Source organism: Mesoplodon mirus (assembly GCF_964341445.2).
Source record: "Mesoplodon mirus genome assembly, chromosome: 6".
Taxonomy (NCBI): Eukaryota; Metazoa; Chordata; class Mammalia; order Artiodactyla; family Ziphiidae; genus Mesoplodon; species Mesoplodon mirus.
In genome coordinates, this window is record NC_138982.1 from 146,129,347 (window position 1) to 146,150,295 (window position 20,949).

At 57.7% G+C, this 20,949-nt stretch overlaps 1 protein-coding gene across 1 annotated transcript; it reads right to left on the reverse strand.

Moving 5' to 3' along the window:
• Positions 1-1,075: 1,075 nt before the first annotated feature.
• POFUT2 (protein O-fucosyltransferase 2) lies at positions 1,076-12,013 on the reverse strand. The gene is made up of 9 exons (XM_082624298.1): positions 11,775-12,013; positions 10,174-10,424; positions 8,068-8,212; positions 7,416-7,526; positions 4,917-4,983; positions 3,107-3,232; positions 2,640-2,820; positions 2,363-2,486; positions 1,076-1,360 (listed from the first exon to the last, which is right to left on the reverse strand). Exons 1-9 carry the CDS (start codon positions 11,903-11,905, stop codon positions 1,207-1,209), a joined length of 1,290 nt encoding a protein of 429 aa, XP_082480424.1. The 5' UTR covers positions 11,906-12,013; the 3' UTR covers positions 1,076-1,206.
• Between the last annotated feature and the right edge of the window lie 8,936 nt (positions 12,014-20,949).

Consider the following 20,949-nt stretch of genomic DNA (forward strand, 5'->3'; position numbering starts at 1 on the left):
ACAGACGACAACGCAGCTTTTCTTGAAAAGGAAGGTAACGGCCGAGTCCAAATGCTTGGACCAGTGCTCAGCCGAAAGAGAATGCAGGGTGGGAAAAAGCACCGTTTCTAGAAAATGTATTTTATTAATACTTGATGTACAAAGAATAAATATCTCGCAGTTTCACCTGGCACAGCGGTGACACCGCAGGACCCCGCCGTGTGATCAGGGCCTCTCTAGAGCTCAGGAAGGAGCCGCGGGGCAGCCAGGGCCCAGACTCATGGGTTCTGCATGGCTCCCGGCGCCCAGGTCGCCAGTCACCCCAGGTGTTGTAGGAAGTTGGGTGCCTAGTCGGAGGGGACGGGGTGGGCCCCCAGCAGCGCCCTCCCGGTAGCTCCCTCGTGGTGGCCGTGAAGTCCCAGCACAGGGCTCTGCAGACCGGCCTCCACCCCGCGTGCAGCAGCTGGTCCCCAAGGTGCTTTCCGAGGCTGGAGTGACCCCACTCCTCTCAGCCGCACCCCTGCCCTCGCGAGGGAAGCACAGGGGCTTCGAGGACGAGCATCTGGCCACCCCTCGTACTGCTGTGGCCATCACAGACCAGACAGCCTGGACAGCTGGATGGACCCTGCAGACAACTGGCGGGGGCCCCCCGTCCCCATGAGCACACAAAGCACTGGGACTTGCCAAGGAATGTTCTGATGCTCTGACCCAGGCAGTGGGGGACGGATGGGGCAAGGGCATCACAGGTCCTCAAAGGCCTCAGACTGGCCCTGTGATGTGGCGGTTCGCCCACCATCCAGCTGGCACGGGGTCCCACGTGGGGAGAAGGGCAGGACCAAGGGCGCTGCTCTGTGGCACTGTGCCCACCGCCCGGGACAGGAGCAGCCCAGGCGCCAGGCCTGCCCGACGCTGTGGGAAACCCTCCAGACCAAGGTCAACAAGGACAAGCCAGCACCTCCGAGGCATCATGGTGGCCTCGCTAGCCCCGGAGACACGGTTCTGGATCCGGAGCCAACAACCCACATCCCGGGGAAGTGGTGGTGCTGGGTCACGGCAGACAGGTGGGCCTGGGGAAGGCAGGACAGATGCAGCGTGGCTCCGCAGGGCTCCCGGGCCTGAGACTGGAGAGGGGACAGCCTGCTGCCCAGCCGGGGGGTCCCTGCCCCGGCGGCGACACCTGTCCTGAGGGCAGCTGCGAGCCTGCGTGTGGGGCGCCCGCGGGCTGGCTCAGTACGCGATCTTCCAGTGCGTGGGCTGCTCGCACGCCTTCTCCTCGTCCCCACAGAACCGGTTGTATGTCGTCTTGGGGTCCAACCCCAGGATTTCTCTCTCCTCGTGAATTCGAAAAGAGAACGTGGAGACCGAGGTGCCGATAAAAAACCTGCTGAGAAACGTGAGGTCACCAGGCTGCGGAGCAAACCCACCAGCCACGTCCACCCATGACCCCAGGCGCCTGCCCAGCCCCCCGGCCCAGTCTCCTCGGCCGGGGCTCCCCGTGGCCCGTCGCCACCAAGTGGCCTGGGCTGTGGCAGCCGCAGGGGCTCGGGTGACAGGTCCCGCACCGGGGGCAGGCTCGGGCCGCTGCTAGACCTTGGCTGCTCGGGGCAGGGCTCAGGGCCAAGCTCAACCTGCCACGCGGGCCTTCCCGCGGAGGGGCGGGGCTGCAGCCGGAGGAGGAGGAAACTCCCCTCCAGGGACGGCACCTTGGAACACACGTGCCAGAGGTCTGCTCCCCGTCACCGCCGGGTTTGAGCCCAAGGCGGGTGGGGAAGAGCGAAGCCCCGAACCCCATCCCCCCGCCCCCCACCAGCAGAACCTCGGGGCCGAGGAGTAGGGCCCAGAGCACAGGGCTGGGCTGGGGCTGCTCCCTGCACCCCTGGTGGGGCTGAATCCGCCCTCAGCCCTCTGCTCAGCCTGGAGGAGGTGTCCCCTGGAACAGGACAGGGCACACATCTACCTGGTAAACCACACACGCCCCTGCACCCAGCATGTCTGAGGATTCTGGAAGGAGAGGGAAAATCACCTACTCTTCTCTGATTTTCCACTTTACTCCAAGTGCCCGACTCACCCCAGCCCTGCTCTCCCAGCGCCGGTGGGCAGATGAGCCCCAGAGGAACCCTTGAGGCCTGGGCCCAAGTCCCCATAGGCCGCTTGCCTCCCATGACAAGGACGGGACACTGGGCAGAGTGCCCCGCGGGTGCCCGAGATGTACCTGGGGACCAGGACTCAGGGGTGGGCAGAGCGGGATGGCCCCTCCCCCGAGACAAGACACGACAGAGGAGAGGCCCCAGGTGAGGCGAGGAGGGCCGAGCTGGGGGTCTGCACGTGAGGACTCGGCCTCCGACACGGGCTAGGTGTGTGCGTGGCGGGAGGGGCCGCTTACCGGGCATGTGCGCAGACCCACTGGTCCACGATGGCGACGCCCCCGTCCTTGTAGAGCTCCAGCTCCTCCCACGTGGGCTCGAACCGCACCATCTCGGGCAGCAGCCTCCGCAGCCCGTCCAGCTCTGCAGGTGCATCAGGAAGGTGATGCGGCCGCGGGAGACATGCGTGTGCGCGCGCTCACACCACAGGACCACGGGGTGGGGGGGGCGAGGAGGACGGAAACACGACCCCCTCCCGTGAACTGTGGGAGAAACAGACGGATGGAAGCCACATACCCTTCCTGGCAGCATCCGTGGCCACGAACACCTTGTCCAGCTGGTGGGTCTTCATGAGGCTGCGGATCCTCCTCACGGCCCCCTCCAGGCTGGGCACGTCCTCCCTGTGCCCCCAGATGAAGTCCTTCCTCCTCAGGTGGACGCCCAGGTACGGGCCCCCCAGCGAAGAGCCCAGCTTGACCTGGTGGAGGAGGACCAGACGGGCTGGTGACGATCGGGCGGGACGTGGGTGCCTGGTCGGGTCCATCTAGGCACCAATTACTGGCCAACGTCCCTACGTCTGCACCAGGCCAGGGGGCTCCCTGCTGATGAGCAGCATCTCTGGTAATTGGGGCCGTGGGCCCGGCAGCCCTGTGACAGACAAGGGTGCCCCGTTCTGCCCTTTCCTAAATGACGGGGTTAGTTGTGAGGTGTCTAAAGAGATAAAATGCATCCCCCCCGCCAAGGATTACAGAGGTGGGGTCTACCTTCATCTTGGTCCAGTCCTCCTCGAAGGGGATCCTGTCGGCTGCGTCCGTGGAATTGAGGTACCTGCTCCGGAACTCGTCCCCCACGGCCCGCAGGTGCTTGGCAAACACCATGCTGCGCCGGGTCTGCGGGTGCAACGGGCCGTGAGCCCCTGCCCTGGGGTCCCCGCCCGTCACCCCTCCCACCCCCGGCCCCAGGGTCCCCGCCCGTCACCCCTCCCCCACACTGCAGGTGCCAAGGGGGGTCATCACCCTTCAGGGCTGGCGGGGACCACAGTGCTGTCATGAGGCACAGAACCACCGTGTCCACGTTTTGACACTTCTGCGCTTCTGCAACAACCCGCCCAGGAGGCACCCAGGTCGCGAGTCCAGGGAGCAGGGTCCCACCTGGGGACCTCTGCCTGCCCAGCCCGCCCACAGGAGGCATCAACGACCCCCAGACAGGGCAGACCCTGAAAGCTGGGGGTCAGGGGCTGCAGAGGGGGCATGACACCCATTTCCCCAGGTGGAGGAAGGACCAGACAGGCTGAGGCTGGTGACGACTGGGGGGGACTTGGGGGGCCTGACTGGGTCCATCTAGGGACCGATTACTGACCAACGCCCTGCAGGGACAGGACAGGACGCGGTCCAGGGCCGGACCTCGCCACGTGCGGAGCTGCCCCTCATCGTGAATTAGGTGCAGAGATCACAGAATACCAACTGCATTTTTTTGACAGCAAATACCATGTTTTTCTTTTTCAAATACTAGCTGCCATAAATAATAAACCTGCACCTCAATTAACAGACCTGGGAGCCCCTGCGGCAGAAAATACCATGCCCACCACGTGGAAACAGGGGTGGGGGGCATGGCCACGGGGCTCTGTCCACACCATTGGCAGCGCCAAGGTGCAGAGATCCAGGGAAACCGGTTCCTGCACAGGGGCCTCGGAAGAAGCGACACATCCCCTGGGAGCCCCAGGTGAGACGGGGCGCAAATCCCCACGGGGGGGCGAGGGGGAGAAACCAGGCTGTCAAGTATCTGCCTTGAGGGAGCTCAGTGCTCATTTTTAATTTAAGAAAGCTGTAATTTGCCTAAAAACTTGTACTTCACTTCAGCAATACACAAATGGCCCTTCTAAGATCAGTTTCTGCACAGGTCCCAGGACCCGGGGGAGCGTGGGAGCCGAGTGGGGCAGGCCCCGTGTCCCCTGCAGCCCACCCACCCTGATGCCCCTGGAGGCTCCTTCGCCCGGCAGAGCCCCCGACAGGCCAGGCCGACTTCACCTGGGTCCCCACCTTGCAGCCAAAGGCTCTTCTCAGGGAACATCTGACGCTTTTGCCAAACTGTTGCACCGGGGCCCCTGTCGGCAGAACCGCGCCTCTTTTCCAAACCAGACGCCTGACGATTAAGCCGTCCCCACCCCCAGGAGGACGGGAGACGCCTCCCACCCACCTGCCTCACTGTCACTGTCTGTGCGCCCAGAGCCAGCGCTTCCCCATCAGAGCAGAGCCCGATGTCACTATTAAGGACTCAGGGCACAGAACGCCCCGCCTTTCAACACTGCGGACACGCGGCCGGAGCTCTAATTCCAGGTTCTGAACGTGTCAGCAGGAAAGGACAGCCGATGCAGTGCAGGAGGGGCCGGGACGCCCCAGCCCGCTGCCTGGAGCACCTCCTTGGGCAGGGGCAACGCCCACCGGCGGGCCCTCCCCCACGCCTGCTAAGAACCTCAGCAGTCTAGTCAGCAAGGTGGAAAACAAGAGCTGCTGAGGGTCTCGGGTTTTCCAAGACTGAACACGTGTACAGAGATGCGAGCCGCGCAACACTCACGTCCCAGTACTCCTTCCCTCCATAGTGGTCGTGAAGGAGGTTTTCGGCTCGGTCTAACATCACGGACCTGTTTTTAAACAACAGGAAAAGAAGGTTTTTATGTTCACACGCTCCAGAGAGCACTGTCATGTGGGAGGCCCTGGGCCAGGGAACAATCAGGGACGAACCCTGAGAGGGTCAAACCTTGCTGGGTCGCCTGGGTGCGTCTGGGCAAATCTCTGCTGAGCCTCTCACAGGCAGCTGCCTGCAGAAGCTTTTGATTCTTAAGTGACTCTAAACATGGATGGACTCTCTCCTGTCCCAGCCACTGAACTGGCTGAGTTACCAAGCTCGACTGTGACTCTCAACGCAAAATAACCCACAAGTAAACAAAACATAAAATTAGCAAACAGAACCCAGCAATATATTAAAAGGATGACACACGTGACAAATGGAGTTCACACCAGGAATGCAAAAATGGTTCAGTATTAGAACATCTGTGGCTTAACTCATCATGTTATTGGATAAAGGGCAAAGCCATATAATGATGGCTACCCCAAAGGAACAAAACTCAGTATTTACTCTTATTTTTAAAAATCACCTTAATGAAACAGACTCCTTATCATGTTTGTATTTCTCCAGCCAAAGCCAGCCCTTTCTTAAAGGAAGGCAACTCCCTCCTTGCAAAGTGAGGGGCAGGAAAGGTGGTCTGCCTGAGCTAATCAAGCAACCTGAGAATCAGCACACATGGAAAGGACCCTCCAGAAACAGGCCACATCTGGGAGGCGGCGGCCTGCGTCTCCCCTGGGGTCTAAGAGCAGCGTGTTCCCTCGGCGGTATACCTGACAGCGTCTTCTACTGAATATGCTACAAGGCCGCCTGCCCTTTACTCACTAATCTTTATTTAGCAGCTCTGCCTGTATCTGACCCAGCCCTGTACTGACTGACGTGACCGACGTGCTAGAAGCACCCCCCTCTCTGTGGTTTGTCTTTCCATTTTAACGCTTTCTATTGATGGACAAGACTTATTAATTTTAACATAACTGAATGTATCAACCTTCTCTCTCTGGTTAGTGCTTTTCACATCTTGAGTTTTCTGCCTGGTGGGGTTCCCCCCACCCCCGTCCAGCCTTGTGGGTCTCAGCGCCGCCATCTCCCCGCTGTCAAGCCCCCTGCGTCTCTTTTAAACAGAGGGTCCTCTGGGCACAAGTCTGTCCTGGGCTCAGCTCCCCTTACCCACAAATGGGACTCAGAAGAAACGGTCCCACAGCCTAAAGCTGCAGCCAGATCTGCTTTTGACATGCGAACAGCTGTAAGGCGAGTAACGCGGGGCCCCAGCAAGCGGCACCCTCAGCCGCCTCATCTCTTGCGTGGAGCTCGGACCCACCGAGCAGAGCACGCGCCTGCTGCCTCTGTGGACCCGCGTGCGTGTTGCTGACACGGGCCCGGGGGGAGCCCGCCTGGCGTTACGGCACACCGGGGCCGGGCTGGGACAGTCTGCACCGTCCCGGGCCCCGGAGAGCACAGGGGGCCTGCCCTGTGCGTGCGCAGGCTCAGAGACACTGAAGGTGGCTACCAGGAGGGGCCCTCTCAGGGTCCCCATGTCCCCAGCAACTCACACCCGCAGGGAACTCCTAGGACACCTGCCTAGAGACCCAGCACGAGACCCTCCCGAGGAGCTCGCCTGGCGCACCAACCCTGCCACTCACCCGGAAGCCCAGCCCTCCCTGCTGACCCTCTGGTGGCAGGGCGGGCGGGCGGGGCCCGTGTGGCTGGTTCTCTGCTTCCAGGAGGAACCGGCCACGCAGACACACTCCCAACACGCAAGGCCAGGAGCAGCCGCCAGGGAGGTGTGTCCAGGAGAGGCCTGAGCTATTCCTCTGGCCACTCGCAGCTCAGGCTTCGAGGAGGCCGGCGAGAGAGACTGATGTCAGGGGTGGCCCTGAGGGGAAGCCCTCCTCGCCCGTGCGGAACCTCCAAGGCCAGCTCCAGGCTGCCGCCCCAGCCCCGGTCGCTCAGTGGTCACTTCAAAGCCCTCCTGGCCCCGCTGGCCCCGCTCTTGTCCCGGCCCTCCCCCTGCCGCAGCCTCACGACCCCACAGCCCTCATCCCCGTCCCTCTCTTACCGCCCGCCCCCCGCCCCTACGCCCATCCTCACGCCCTGCTGCGTCCAGCAGGCCCCGGCTCGCCCCACCACCTCCGACAGGATCCACCTCCGGCAGGATCCACCTCCGGCAGGATCCGGGTGTAAATCCGACTCCACCACCCACCAGGGGTGGGACCAGAGACCCCCGTCGTGAGGCTCAAAAGCACAGCCGCTCCGAGCAGCACCGGGAGGAGAACAGCCGCGGCCGCCCCGCCTGGGGGCTCCCCTGGATCCCAGCTGCCGGCCCCCCTGCTCGAGAGGCGGGGGGGGGGCGCGGCCGAGGTCTGACCCTGCCGGCAGGACGGGGCACAGGCACATACGGACACGCTCACACGTGCCCTCGCCCCAGCCGTCCCCCGGGGACCACACACTCACCGTGCGGACGTGTTTCTCAGGAGCACAGGGGCGATGACGGAAGCCGAGCCCTGAACAGACAGACAGGAGACGTGTAAACCCCGCGTCTCTTCATAACCCCAAAACCATCCTCTGGAAAACAAGACCCACGGCACCCGGTTAGTGAGCGGGCAGTGAGTGACGTCTAGACGCACGGCCTGACCTGGATAAACCCAGCTATTAGTTCTCTTAGCTCACAGCTCACTGGTTGTGATCACAGGTGGTGACCTCGTGGAAATCTTTAAAGAAACCCCAGACTTCACCTGGTCTGACGAGACCACGGAAGCCCTCTTCAGGAACCCGGACGGTACGGTGACGGGAAAGCAGGGGCAGCCGGAAGGAGCCCGGCGGAACGAACGCTCACGGGCCAGGGCCAGTAACTGCCCTTAAGGCAGCTGTGCTCTCAGGAGCTCCTGAGCTGCTCCAGGTCTAGAACCGGATTACTCTGGTCCCCCGTGCGGGGGGCGCTTTGGGCGGGGCTGGGGAGGACACAGCAGCTCTTCTGACGGCAGCTCAGTCTGGGGTGACAAGGCCGCCACGACCACGTTCAAGTGCATTAAACAACGCGGGAAAAGGTACGTGTGTCTCAGCCAGGTATTTCTAAACCAGCCTGAGTCCCCGAACGCGGCGGCACCTGTAATACTCGTGCTTGTCCTGCGAGTAAAGGGGCGGCTCGATGCAGGGCCGGCTGTCGATCTTCTCCTCCCAGGCCCCCTCCTTCCAGCCCTCTGCGTAACCTTGCAGGACATAGACCTGGTCGATGAAGGGCCCGCCGGACTCTGCAGGAGACAAGGACCGACAGTAACGGTGACCACGGCACACGCTGAGGCGATACAGAGAAGTACCACTGTATTTAACGCCACCGTCTTCCCAAACAGGACTGGAGGAAGCTCATAAAAGCAGAGATGATGGAACAAGTGACCTCGGGACATGGGGGTCCCTCAGGGGATGGGAGGGCTGTCTGGGGTGGGTGTCTAGGAGCCAGCATCTCCTCTGGGCCGCTCAGCGCCCCAACCTCTTACAGCATCCGGCCTTGCCTGGGCCCCCTTCTCTTTCCAGCCACACCCCCACTTCGCTGTGGGCGGGGCCAGTCCCCACGACGGCCGCAGGCTGCCCTCGCCCTGCCCCTCTCCTCTCCTACAGCTGCCCCCCCGTGATGCTTGGAGCCCATGGGGGTGCTCCTTCCCCGGGACCACTGCATAGCTGACCTGCCTGGACCGTCCCCTCCGGGGCTCGTTCTTGACCCCTGTGAGGCCACTCAAACTGCATCTCCCCAAAAAGGATGCCTTCCCAGTCCACGGCCACTGCCCACCACTCCGCACCCCTCCCTGCTTTCTCGTCCTGAGGCTTTGGTCACTGCCACGAGCGCTGCGTGTCCCCGCCCCCAACAGGAGGCCCCGGAGAGCAAGGGCCTGTGTCCCTCCCACCCACTGCTCCTCCCACACCTGGAGCCTCCCAGCCACGACTCGGCGACAAGTAAGATGTGCTCACAGGTGCAACGACGGAGCGCACTGACGAGACAGCCACAGTGAGTGACCCGGTTCCTCGTCCACACTCTCTCTGGCTTGGGCACGAGGCCCGGGCTCTGGGGCTCCTCCTACGGCGGGGCTGGGGGATGCAACACCAGGGCTGACACGCCGGCCTGGAGGCCTTCGGGGTGTGACGCCCCACGCCTGTCCCCTCTGCAGCTGTAAACCTGAGCTGGTCAAGGTGGGTCTGCCACCTCCACAGTGTCACCTGGGGACTTGGTCCCCACCCCCACGGCCCGGCCCGAGGGACACGGCCTGCAGGGCGGCAGGGATGACAGCTGTCTGCCGTCACTAAGCACCCCTCGTGGCCGAGGCGCCATCACCTCGCGCTGGCAGGTCAGGGGCCGGTCCCCTGGGCGCCAGGGCCCGCGCAGACGAGACCGAGCCTGCGTCCAGGGCTGAGTCGGGTCAGGAAGGCTGCTCCCCAGCCTCAGGGTTTGCCTCCCCAGCAGGAGCGCAGACGGCAGCAGGTCGTCCGGTGGCCCTACAGCCACAGCGGAGCCCCACACGGAGAACGTCCCCGCCGGACAGGGTCTGCGGTGTGGTGAGAACAGAACCTGACGAGGAGGACGCGTGGGCCTGGCCTCGGCGGGAGCAGCGACGCTCAGGCCGCCAGGCCCTCGCACAGCAGAAGCGCTAAGGCCGCCACTCAGGAACTGTGACTCGCTCTCCCGGGCTGCTCCAGGGATCGGGGCAGAGGTGTCCCTGCCTGTTTACGTCTTCTGAATAAAGCACACGTGAGCTCTAAGTATCATCATTCTAAGAAATCGTCAACTCTTTCCTCTTAAAAACATTAAAAGGAGAAGGTTGTCCAGAACCAAATGAGACACGACGTGTGGTCACACGTCTCCTCCAGCACCCAGCCAACGCCACACACGCAACATGTTTTCCTTCAGGTAAGAACAGCCTGGCCTGCATAGGGGGAGGCCTGTGGTCCTGCCTCCCCAATCACAGCTCCAGCTCACCAGGCGGCCGGGGTTTTCAGAGGCAAGGGGACACATAGCTCCCATGCTTCAGATCTATCTCCCTAGAAAAACTATGGACAGGTCAAAATCGCTGGTAGTGGGGGAAACGGAAGCAGGGCCCCTCCTAGGGAGAGCAAAGGCCCAAGAGGAGACGGCCCAGCTGGCCGAGGTCTCGGGCCTGGCCTGACGTTCACGCCCAGACCAACGCCCGCACAGCCCCAGTTACGGGACCGCCACCCGCCTCACCTGCAATGAACTGCTCATACTCAATGACGGGGATGTTTCTACTGAGACTTGGAAGATCAAAAAAGTCGGACCAGGGAATCCGGACCTGGTGGATGTCAGGGCTCTTCCAGTGGGAGAGACGGCCCCAGGGGGGCAGCACCAACACCCACTCCTCAGTCTTCAGCAGCGTCTTCAGGAGGGAGGCAACTCGGACGTAGACGTCCCTGCGGAGGTTGAAGCCCTCCGGGGGGTTGACATCGTACAGAAGATACCTGGCAGGGAGGGCAGGAGAGGGCTTCTTCAGGGCCAGGGCTCTGCACAGAAAACCCAACACCCACGTCCACGGCCTAGCGCCCGCCTCCAGGCACGGTCAGTAGCTTCTGGTCTGTGATGTGGAGGCAGCGGCCCACCTGTTTCTAGGGGACCAGTCACTTAAAGAGCCCGCAAGTAGCAGCAGAAGACATCTCAGCATCCGTTTAACCACCAGCTAATAATTCACAGCTAAGACCAGCAGAGTCTCACAGCCAGAATCTGAGCACTCACCCTCCAGGGGTTCTCAAACTTCTTAGTCTACAGACCCCTGCACACTCTTAACGATTACCGAGGACCCCAAAGGCTACTGTTTATGTGGGTTAAATCGATCGATAATTCCTGATTTAGAATTTAAAGGAAGAACTTTAGAAAAGTATTTATGAATTCCCTTAAAAACAACAAAAATAAACGTATTACCTTTATCATTAGTATTTCCAAATTTCCAAATGAAAAGTAAGTATATTTTTCAAGACAAAAATCATGAGGGACAAGAGCGGCACTGGTTTTAATTTCTGCAAAATCTCTTTTTGGTCTGGTGATTGCTGGATCCTCCCGTCTGCTTCTTCACTCCCTGTGTTATGGTATCACAGGCCAGGTGGTCCCTGGAAAAACTCCACAGTAAACTCTCGAGAGAGTGTGTGCAAAAGGCAGATGATATCCTGGCCTTTCTACGAAAATGGCCTGGCACCTCAGGGATCCCTGGACACACTTTGAGAACGGCTGCCCTATGTAAAGCAAGACTTCTCTACACAAGCTCCAGGCAGGAGACCTCAGCTTCTGCTATGTCCTCACCGCCCCCTTCTCTGCATCTCCGTTACTGCAAACGAGGCCATGCTGTGATCCCTGGCTTGAGCCTCCAATCCCCCAAGCCTGCCAGGAAGAGGCCCATCTACCATCTTGACATCCCGCGCCCAGCAGTCTGTTTTCGGTCAAGCCCTCAGTAACTGCTGAATGGCACTGACGCTTGTCTCTTATTCCTGAGACTTAGCTATGAAACAACCAACGCCTGGATGGGACGGATATTCTCCTGCAGGTAAACAAAGCTGGGCTTTCTTAAGAACCAACCCATTCGAACATCTGATTCGGGGGCTCCTCGAACTCCAGGCAAGGCCCGCATCATGTAACAGGGGGCCCCGGCCTGCCCCCTAACGCGGACCTGCAGCCTGCCCTTCCGGGGGGCTCGCGGCCCCAGGCCAGGGGTCCCGAGAGGCGAGGGGAGACCGAGGCTCCACCGCTCCGCCTCCCGGCCCTCCGAGCCCCGCCTCCCGGTTCGCCGGTCCCTGCCCACCGGCCCAGCCGAGAACGTTTACCGTCTGCGGGACGCCGCCCCCGACAAGATGTCGGCTGCTGACTGGCCGGGCCAGAACTCCTCGCCCGAGGCCGAGGCCTGCGGCCAGGATACCGCCCCGAGCAGCAAGCAGAAGACGCCGAGCGCCGCCATGGCCCCGGGCGGTCACGTACTTCCGGTGGCCGTTCCCCGCCCCGGAAGTGCAGCCCGCCCTCTTGGAGAGCGTCGTCTGTACCACGGCAACGCCACGGGGCCCACCTAGGTCAAGAGTCCTGCTTGATCCCGAGTCGGGGCGTTGCTGCGGCAGAACGGGCGGAGCCGCTGGGGGCCGAGGCGGGGCCCGGCCGAGGGGCGGGGGCGGGACTGATGGGCGGGTGGACTGGGCCGGGATGTGGGCGGGGCCAAGACGGGGGCGGGGCCGCGCGGGGTACAGGCCGGGGCGGGGCTGGCGCCGAGGGTGGGGTCACGCGGCGTAGGGCGCAGACCCCTTGACCGGCGGGCCACGCGGGCCTCCGCCTGGGCTCCGCTGCTTCCCCTCGCGCCGGACGCGCACAGGGTCAGCGTGCGGGCTGCGGAAGAGCAAGCCAGAGGACCGACCCCAGGCCCGCACGGCTGGCCAGGTGGGTTACTTGAGCCGCAGATCCGGCAGGCCCACCCGACGGATGGGTCCCAGCGACTCCAGCCAGTGCAGCCACCTTGCCTGTCAGGGCGTCACTCTCTGATGGGGGCACTGGGGGGCCGTATGCAGACCAAAAGCAGCTTCCACACCTGCTCGCTCGCCACAGACCAGGCCTGACCCCAAGTCCCCTACAGCCCCCTGGCCCGGGAAAGACCACCACGGGGGCTCTGCGAAGTCCAGAAGCCTCCAGTGTGCAACCCCCCAGCACCCTGAGTTCCCCTCTCCAGGGACACAAACAAAACCCACATTCCTCCCTTGGACAAGACCGAAGATACCCCCTTACAGACCTACATGTTCTCTCCAGGATGGGTGGCCTGTATGCAACCCCCCAGGAAAGGGAGGGCCTTTCCCTCACCCCTGAGAGCACAGAGGCCTGCAAGGTGGGATTCCCTGCCCGGCCCTCCTCGCCGGGTGCCCACAGCGCTGCAGCCACACCGGGCCACAAGTGGCCAAAGGCAGCTGGCCCCTCTCCATCGCTGCCCAGGAGCGCACTGCCCGCACTGCTGGGCATTTGGGCCATGTCGGAAGAGCAACAGGTATTTTTGTGGGCAAATATTTGCTCTTTTGAAAAGATTTGAATGCAAAGGGATGAAGGATACACTTTTTCTGTTGCTCTGGACCCAAACTGAAGCCAAAGCAGGTTTTAAAGAGTCACAAAACACCCAGCAACCAAAGATCAACGCTCCCCAGCAAGGGCCACAAGACCAGGGCGGCCCCCACCCCTCCCACTGGACGTTGGGAGCTGGAGCTCCATCTGGGACGGAGCTGCCGGAAGACCTGTGATCTCCAGTGCAGGTCCTGGCCCTGCTGCAGAACCCTGGGGCCAGCATGGTGACTGCCCCGTTGTTTATTCGCGGAGGTCTAGGTGCTCTCTTTGGCCCCTCCACCATTGTTTCTTCTGGAAACAACCCCTGGTGAAAGAGTCCTGGGAACAGGAGAGCCCCGCGGGGCGCCAGGCATCCGCTGCCCAGTTCGTTATCTGAGGGAGGGGCGCCTCTTCTGCATGGGCCCCCTCCCCCTCCCTCCCCTCCCCTCCCCTCCCCTCCCCTCCCCTCCCCTCCCCTCCCCTCCCCTCCTCTCTCCTCCTGTATCTCCTGGTTGACCCCTGGATTATGGTCTTTACCAGGAATGACCCAGGAGAGGTTTTATGAGTCTTTAAGAGAAAAAAAGAAATCTTTATACAAGTAATTGAAAGTAGGTTCCTTCTTCCCCCTGCACCACACTCTTCCCAGTGGTTAAGGTTTGTTAACTGGGTGTCAGGTTTCCGGACCCCTCACCTCTGAGAAAGCGCTCCCTCTCACTCCATCCCCAGGTGCGTCCACCCTTCCAGCGGCAGCCTGTCTACCCACAGCGTCTTGGCCACAAGAGGGCAAGAGAGTCCTTCCCCAAGGCCGTTGGAGGCCATGGAGGCAGTTAGAGGAAGGGCCCCGCCCTGAGGCTCCTGGGAGCCTCCAGACACAGAGGAAGGAGCGGGGTTTGGAGCTGGGCCCAGCAGGGGAACCCAGGTGAGTCCATCTGGCCCAAGTCTTCCCTGCCCAGCGAACCCAGGAGCTACTCCAGGCCCCGTGGCCCAGTCCAGCGGACCACAAAGAGGAGCCCAGGATCCACACCTGAGGTGGGAGAAGGAAGGCCCTTGGCGTGGGGCCCAGGCAAGCGTGTCCTGTGAGTTCTGGGGCCACCGCAGGTCTCAGAAGGGTCAGTCCTGGGCACCCTGGGTCCCGACACTGGTGGGGAAGACACAAGAGCAACTCCGAGCTGGGAATCTCCAAAGGGGGTTGGAGAGATTCTTCTGGAAACCAGATTCCAGGGCGAGTCCCTGCCCAGAGCTGGGGACCCTGCTCTGAGCAGACGGCCGCGGTGGGGGGAGGCCCCCTTTCAGAGAAGGGAGCAGATGGTGCTTTGGGGGGAGCCCAGTGCCCTGCACCGCCCCCCAGCTTTGTCTAGTCGTGTCCGCAGTTTGACCACGTTCACAAACACCCCCAGCCCACCTGGGGGCAGCCCAGGGGTGGGGGGGTGCAGAAGGTGACAGGGGAAGGGCAGCCTCAGGGCTGCCTGGCCCTGCACGGGGTAGGGGCGCCGAGGGTCAGTGAGAACAAGGCGGGGCCGGGCGCCGGGAGCAGGATAGGCAGCCAGTGACGAGAACATGCCAAGGTTGCAATAACGTGAACCTGGACGCGGGACGCAGGCAGCCTCCTCCCGTGGAGGAGACTGGACGTTTAGGCCCCGCCCCTGAGAAGCCTGAGGCTTGGTGGAGGGTCCCAGGATCCCGAAGAGCAGCTCTCCTGGGGTCGCCGGCACCCCAATACACACATTTCTCACCGATGCTTTCCAGGGCACAGAGTGAGTTACCAGATCTCTGTGTTACAAGCTTCGGGACTTAGTGTGGAATCCTGCCCCCCTTGCTCATCACGATTCCTGGAAACAAAGTCCTGGCGTTTGTCCCTGGACGGGCACAGGGCAGCTGACCGCTGTCGGAGTCAGTTCTGGGCAGGGAGCTTCTGGGTTGGGCTCTGTGGCCATAGGCCGCATGCCAGAAGCATTTCTTAACAGGAGCACCTGGGGGTTGCCTGCCAGGACCTCCCTAGTGGGACGGCCGAGGTGCCCGCGTGACCCAGGCCACCAGGTGACCAAGTTGTGGGCTGCCGGGGGTTTCCTGGGGGTGTGTGGATTCCTGTGGTCAGCACGTGGGCCCAGCATCCCTGGGTGGCCTGCCCACAGAGGGGCCTGCCCTCCAGGGTGGCGGCTCACAGCTCGTGCAGGAAGGGTGCTCCGGGGCTTCCCGGGGGTCCACAGTGAGAACGTGACGAGGTGCTGTCCCGCTGGCCACTCTGCAGGGATGCTGCAGGCTCAGAAGCCCCCCGCTGGGCTGGGTTCCCCACCTGGCCTTTCCATGGGATGGAAGGGCCTCTCTTTCCTGGGGTGCAGTCGGGGGAAGCTAGACCCAGTGTGAAAGGAAAGTCAGCCTGTCATGTCCCCCCAAAACAGAGGCTGTGCTGTGTCAGTTCATGGAAACAAAAATTGGTCACCCCCAACACAGGTGACTCAGAAAGTTATTTAGTCACGTTCTGGGTCCCCAGTTCTGGCTCTGGATGCTGGATCCCTGTCCATGCCTCAGGAGTGGGGGGCAGGACCCTGAAAACATCTGTGTCTCCATGGAAGCCTCCCTTCCAGCCCAGCTGGGAGGTGGGCTACAGGGGTGGGAAACCGTGTCTCCCCCAAGCAGAGGGCTACCAGGTCGTGGGGGACAGGGGACTGTGAGAATTTGTCCTACAGCCTTTCTGGGATAAAAACACCAGCAAATGTCAAAAAGTGCGTAATTTGTTTTATCTAACAGGCTGCTTATTTACGTTGGGAGGGCAGGGTTCTCTCAGATGATTGTGTCAACGGAAGCACAGGCAGAGCCAGGAGTGGGTCTGGGGCTCCTCCTTGGAATGAGGCAGAGCGGGGACTTCTGCGGATTCTCGAGGAGGCCCTACCGCAGAGCATGGGGTGACAGCTCCACGTGACCCCTGCCCTGTTTGGCCTGTGCTCTCCGTCTGGCCTGGATTACATATTCTTCCAGCTGAGTTCCAGAAACTCAGAGGGTGGACTTTGGGGGGCGGCTTTTAGACCAGCCCTTGAGAACTTGGACAGGGGGTGGAGGGGCCTTTGTCCCAAGAACCCCCGGCCTAATCATTACAGCTGAGACACAATCCCCCCAGACCCCCCAGGTGACCCCCACTATGGTCCCCATTCCTTCCCTCTGTTCCCTCCTCACCCCAGATGGAGTGGCTGTCACTGTCTGGTGTCGTGGTAAGCCCCCATCGCATCCCCGTGTCCCCCCATCAATCTCCCTTCTCCATCAGGTCGTGTCCCCACCCCCGCTCAGCCTTGTCTCTATAGGTGCTGGAGGTCCAGGCTCACCTTCTGGGGCCAGGAGCCCCAGACCCCCCTCCTGGCTCTGCCTGTGCTTCCGTTGACACAATCATCTGAGAGAACCCTGCCCTCCCAACGTAAATAAGCAGCCTGTTAGATAAAACAAATTACGCACTTTTTGACATTTGCTGGTGTTTTTATCCCAGAAAGACTGTAGGACAAATTCTCACAGTCCCCTGTCCCCCACGACCTGGTAGCCCTCTGCTTGGGGGAGACACGGTTTCCCACCCCTGTAGCCCACCTCCCAGCTGGGCTGGAAGGGAGGCTCCCATTGAGACACAGATGTTTTCGGGATCCTGCCCCCCAGCAGAAAACCCACCTTGCTCAAGGTTCCGAGCTTGAGCTTCGAGAAGCTGCCAGGGGCTGTGAGGAAGGGTACCTTCGGCATGGGCCCTGTGTGCTGCTGGGGTTTATAATTTTCTTTTTTCAGATGCACCGACAATTGTCGTATCATCATTCACTGAAAAAGGTATCCTTTCTTCAGTGACGTGAACCGCTACCTTCATCATGAGCTAACTTCCCACAAACGTGGTTCAGTCTCTGTTCTTTCAGTGCTGACCAATGTGTCAATTTCTGCACAATGACAGTGCGTGAATTACGATGGTTTTTACAGCAAGTTCCTTCTCATGTCGTTTTAAAAATATGTCTCAATGGACCTTGCACATTTTCTCTTCCACGTGAAGTTTAGAATTAGCTGTTTCAAACCAACCCTGTTGGCAGTTTTATTGGGATCACACTGAGTGTGTGGGCACAATTTAGAAAACTGACGTTGGTGTGACAGGGAACCCTGCTCAGGAAGGGGTCTGTCTGGCGACTCGTTTAGAACTTCAGTAATGTTTCTAGTTTTCTTTTAAGTCAGAATCGCTCAGTTCTTGGTTTATTCCTGGGCTTTGCTGCTATTACAAATGGGACACTTTTGCTCATGAAAGGTTATAATGATCACTGCCGTTTAAATAACTGCTACTGTTTTTGTAAGTTGACCTTAAAATTGGCCACTTTTGATTCTGATGGTTTGCCACTTGATTGTTTTGGATTTCCTAGACAAATAGTCATATCATTATGCAAATAATTATATTTTAATCTCTGCCTTTCTAGTATTTGTACTTCACATATATATATTCTGGTATTATTATAGTCACTAGGACTCTAACATGAAATCGAGTGTCTTTCTTTTGTTTCTGACTGTAACGTGAATGGCTCTAATGCACGGGTCTGTAAACTATGGCCAAACGGCCAAATCCAGCCCACGGTTGGTAGTTTCTCTTCCTAAATAAAATTTTATCGGCACACAGCCACTTACACACATTTGCATATTGTCTAATGCCTTGTGCTGTCACAGTGATGTCACACAGTTGGGATAGTGACCATGTGGCCCCCAAACCGAAAATGTTTGCTATCTCACCCTTTATAGAAGTTTTCTTAAACTTCTGTTCTAATGTATTAGCACAATATTCGTTAGAGGTTGAGGAATTTTCCTCCCATTCTTGGCTTCCTGAAGATCTTGCAGCTGTGTATGCTTGAAATTCGGTAAAGAATGTTAACTGGTACCAAATGCTGTTGGGGGGACTCTCTTTTGAGACGATGGAGGATTTTCTTCTTTTTCATCTCTTAACGTAGCAAATTGAACTAACAGGTTTTATAATGTAGACTCATCCTTGCAATCCTGAGATAAGCTTTACTTGCTCCTGTATTGGATTGTATTGGATTCTGTCGATGCTTTTATTTAGAGTAATTCTATCCCTTTATAAATCATGTGTCCCTATTGACATGTGTGTGTCTGTGTGTGTGTGATCCCCACCATTGGTTTTTCAGGGGTTTGACTAGCTATATAGAATAAACTGTGATGCTTTTGTCTTTTCTGTGCCTCGGAATAATGTTAACTCTTCATAACAATTCATCTGTATTGAGCTCTTACTCTGCAGTAGGGGCATTTCTATATATTTTACATGAGTTAATAACCTTCAGGTCAACCCTATGAATTAGGCACTATTTTCACGTCCATTTGACAGATGGGGAAACTGAGGCACAGAGCGTTCCAGTGGCCATCCCAAGATCACCTTGCTGGTAGGAGGTGGAGATGGAATTAGAACTCGGCAGCTGGTCTCCAGGGCTTATATTCCTAAATTCTGTCCCTCCTTTGCAGAGAGATTATACCTTAAAGGTCTTGGAAACACATAAAACTGCCTGTGCCTGGTGCCTTTTTAAGGATAAAATTGTGGCTACTTTTTTTTTCTGTGCTCCTCCCCACCATCGGAATGACCAGATCTCCTGTTTCTACTTGAGTCAATTTTGTGCTTTATATTTTCCAAGAAAATTATTCACTTAGTCTAGATTTTAAAATTTATCACTACAAGCTGGAACATGATAGTTTCATAGTTTTTAAATCCCCCATTCTCTTTTCTCCTTTCTCCCTTCATTCTGGGGATAGTTTGTGTGTCCCAGGTGTGGCCCCCCGAGGTCTCCTGAGTGAGATTTGGTAACAGGGACAGTGGTTGATTGTGAACTGCAGCCAGTGGGTTCTGTGGGTGCTCTCACATTAATGCCTGTTCCGCCCAGCAGAACTTGAAAGGAAAATTGCTATAATTACCGAGTCGCTTTGGTTTTCAGCATTTATCCAAGTTACCTTTATTCCAGAGTTTAGCTTATACATCCAGGAGAGAATGTGTCTGATGGCACAGAGGAAAAAATTGTCAATGTGAGGTTACTGAACATTTTAAAAAGATGACACAGATGTTTTTAATAATAACCTGTCTAAAATTACTTGAAAAGTTCCCTTCTCTGAATTTTGTTAATTGATGGAAATGTGCTGAGAATGGTGCTTTTAAGAAGGATATAATAGGTTACGTCTACCAAAACCAGTTCAAAATCTGGGCAGCATCTGGGTAACTGAGTGGTGTTAACACCCTGCAAAACCATGATACAAACAAGGTCTCAGAAGATGAAAGAGACGGCAGTGTGAGCATGCAGTTAGCTGTGGTCGGTGCCTGGGGTGAGGCAGGTCTGCAGACCACGGGCCTGAGCTGTTTCCTCTGGGGAAGATAGCGTGCTTCTGGCAGGAGCCGCTGGAGCAGGGCCAGAGCTGGAGAAAGCAGGCCAGGCTCTTATCACAGTCCTTGTCTGTGGGAACCTTCTGGACCAGAGAGTCACATCTGGGCCAACATCTCCAAAGGGGCTTAGAGCCAGAGCCCCAGACAGGACCGGGGAACGCAGGGTGCTGGGGCGACTTCACAATCAAATAGAATTTGTATCAAATATCAAGTATTAGAATACAGTAATTAAAGCCAACACGCGCTAAAGGCTTGTCAAATGCCTGGCGGGGCTGGTGGTCACAGGCAATGGTCTTTGAGCCTCCATGTGTTGGTGAGGCCTCTTGGCTGCAAAAACAGACCTGAACTCCCAGGGACTTGAGGTTAAGGAAGAATGTCCTGCCTAATCAAACTTCAAAGCTTTTGCACAGCAAAGGAAACCCTCAACAGGACAAAAAGACAACCTAGAGAATGGGAGAAAATATTTGCAAACGAGGTGACTGACAAGGGGTTAATTTCCAAAATATTCAAACGACTCCTACAACTCAATATCAGTTAGAAGATCTAAATAGACATTCCTCCAAGGAAGACATACAAATGGCCAACAGGAACATGGAAAGATGCTCAACATTGCTAATCGCTAGAGAAATGCAAACCAGAATCACAATAAGGTACAACCTCACACATGTCAGAACGGCCATCATGAAAAAGTCCAGAAATGAGAAACGCTGGAGAAAAAGGGACCCCCCTACAGTGTTGGCGGGAGTGTTGACTTGGCAAGCCACCGTGGAAGAACAGTACGGAGCTTCCTTAAAAAAGGAAAACTAGAGCTACCGCAATCCCACTCCTGGCCATATATCCAGACAAAACTATAATTCAGAAAGATATATGTACCCCTATGTTCACAGCAGCATTATTCACAGTAGCCAAGACATGGAAACAACCTAAATGTCCATCAACAGATCAATGGATAAAGAAGATGTGGTACATATATACAATGGAATACTACTCAGCCATAAAAAAGAACGAAATAATGTCATTTGCAGCAGCATGGATGGACCTAGAAATTATCAATATCATACTAAGTGAAGTAAGTCAGAAAGAGAAAGACAAATACAAATGATACAAATGAATCTATATACAAAACAGAAAGAGACACACAGTAAACAAATTTATGGTTACCAAAGCGTGGGGGGAGGGATAAATTAGGAACTTGGGATTAACAGATACACACTACTATATATAACAACACGGATTTACTATATAACGCAGGGAACAATATTCAATATCATATAATAACCTATAATGGAAAATAATCTGGAAAAATATATATATATACACACATAACAATCACTTTGCTGTACACCTGAAACTAACACAATATGGTAAATCAACTATGCTTCAATTTTAAAACGAGAAGAATGTCCTGGGGTCCAGAGCAGACAGGCAGACTGGGAGAGAGGAACGAAGTCTGGGGGCCCCTCTGACGCTCCCAGTCCTCTGTGTCTCTGTCTCCCCGTCTCCCTCCCCTTCCCCCGTTCCCCTGTCTTCTCCCCCAACCCCGCCTCACTTTCTCT

Bases quoted from the DNA above. Each gene is read 5' to 3' on its own strand.
- POFUT2 (XM_082624298.1), bottom strand. From the start codon at position 11,905: ATGGCGGCGCTCGGCGTCTTCTGCTTGCTGCTCGGGGCGGTATCCTGG. The intron at 8,213-10,173 runs GTGAGGCGGGTG...TGTCTCCTGCAG, and splicing joins GTATGAGCAGTTCATTGCAG to AGTCCGGCGGGCCCTTCATC. The intron at 4,984-7,415 runs GTGAGTGTGTGG...GTTTAAAAACAG, and splicing joins CTGAGAAACACGTCCGCACG to GTCCGTGATGTTAGACCGAG.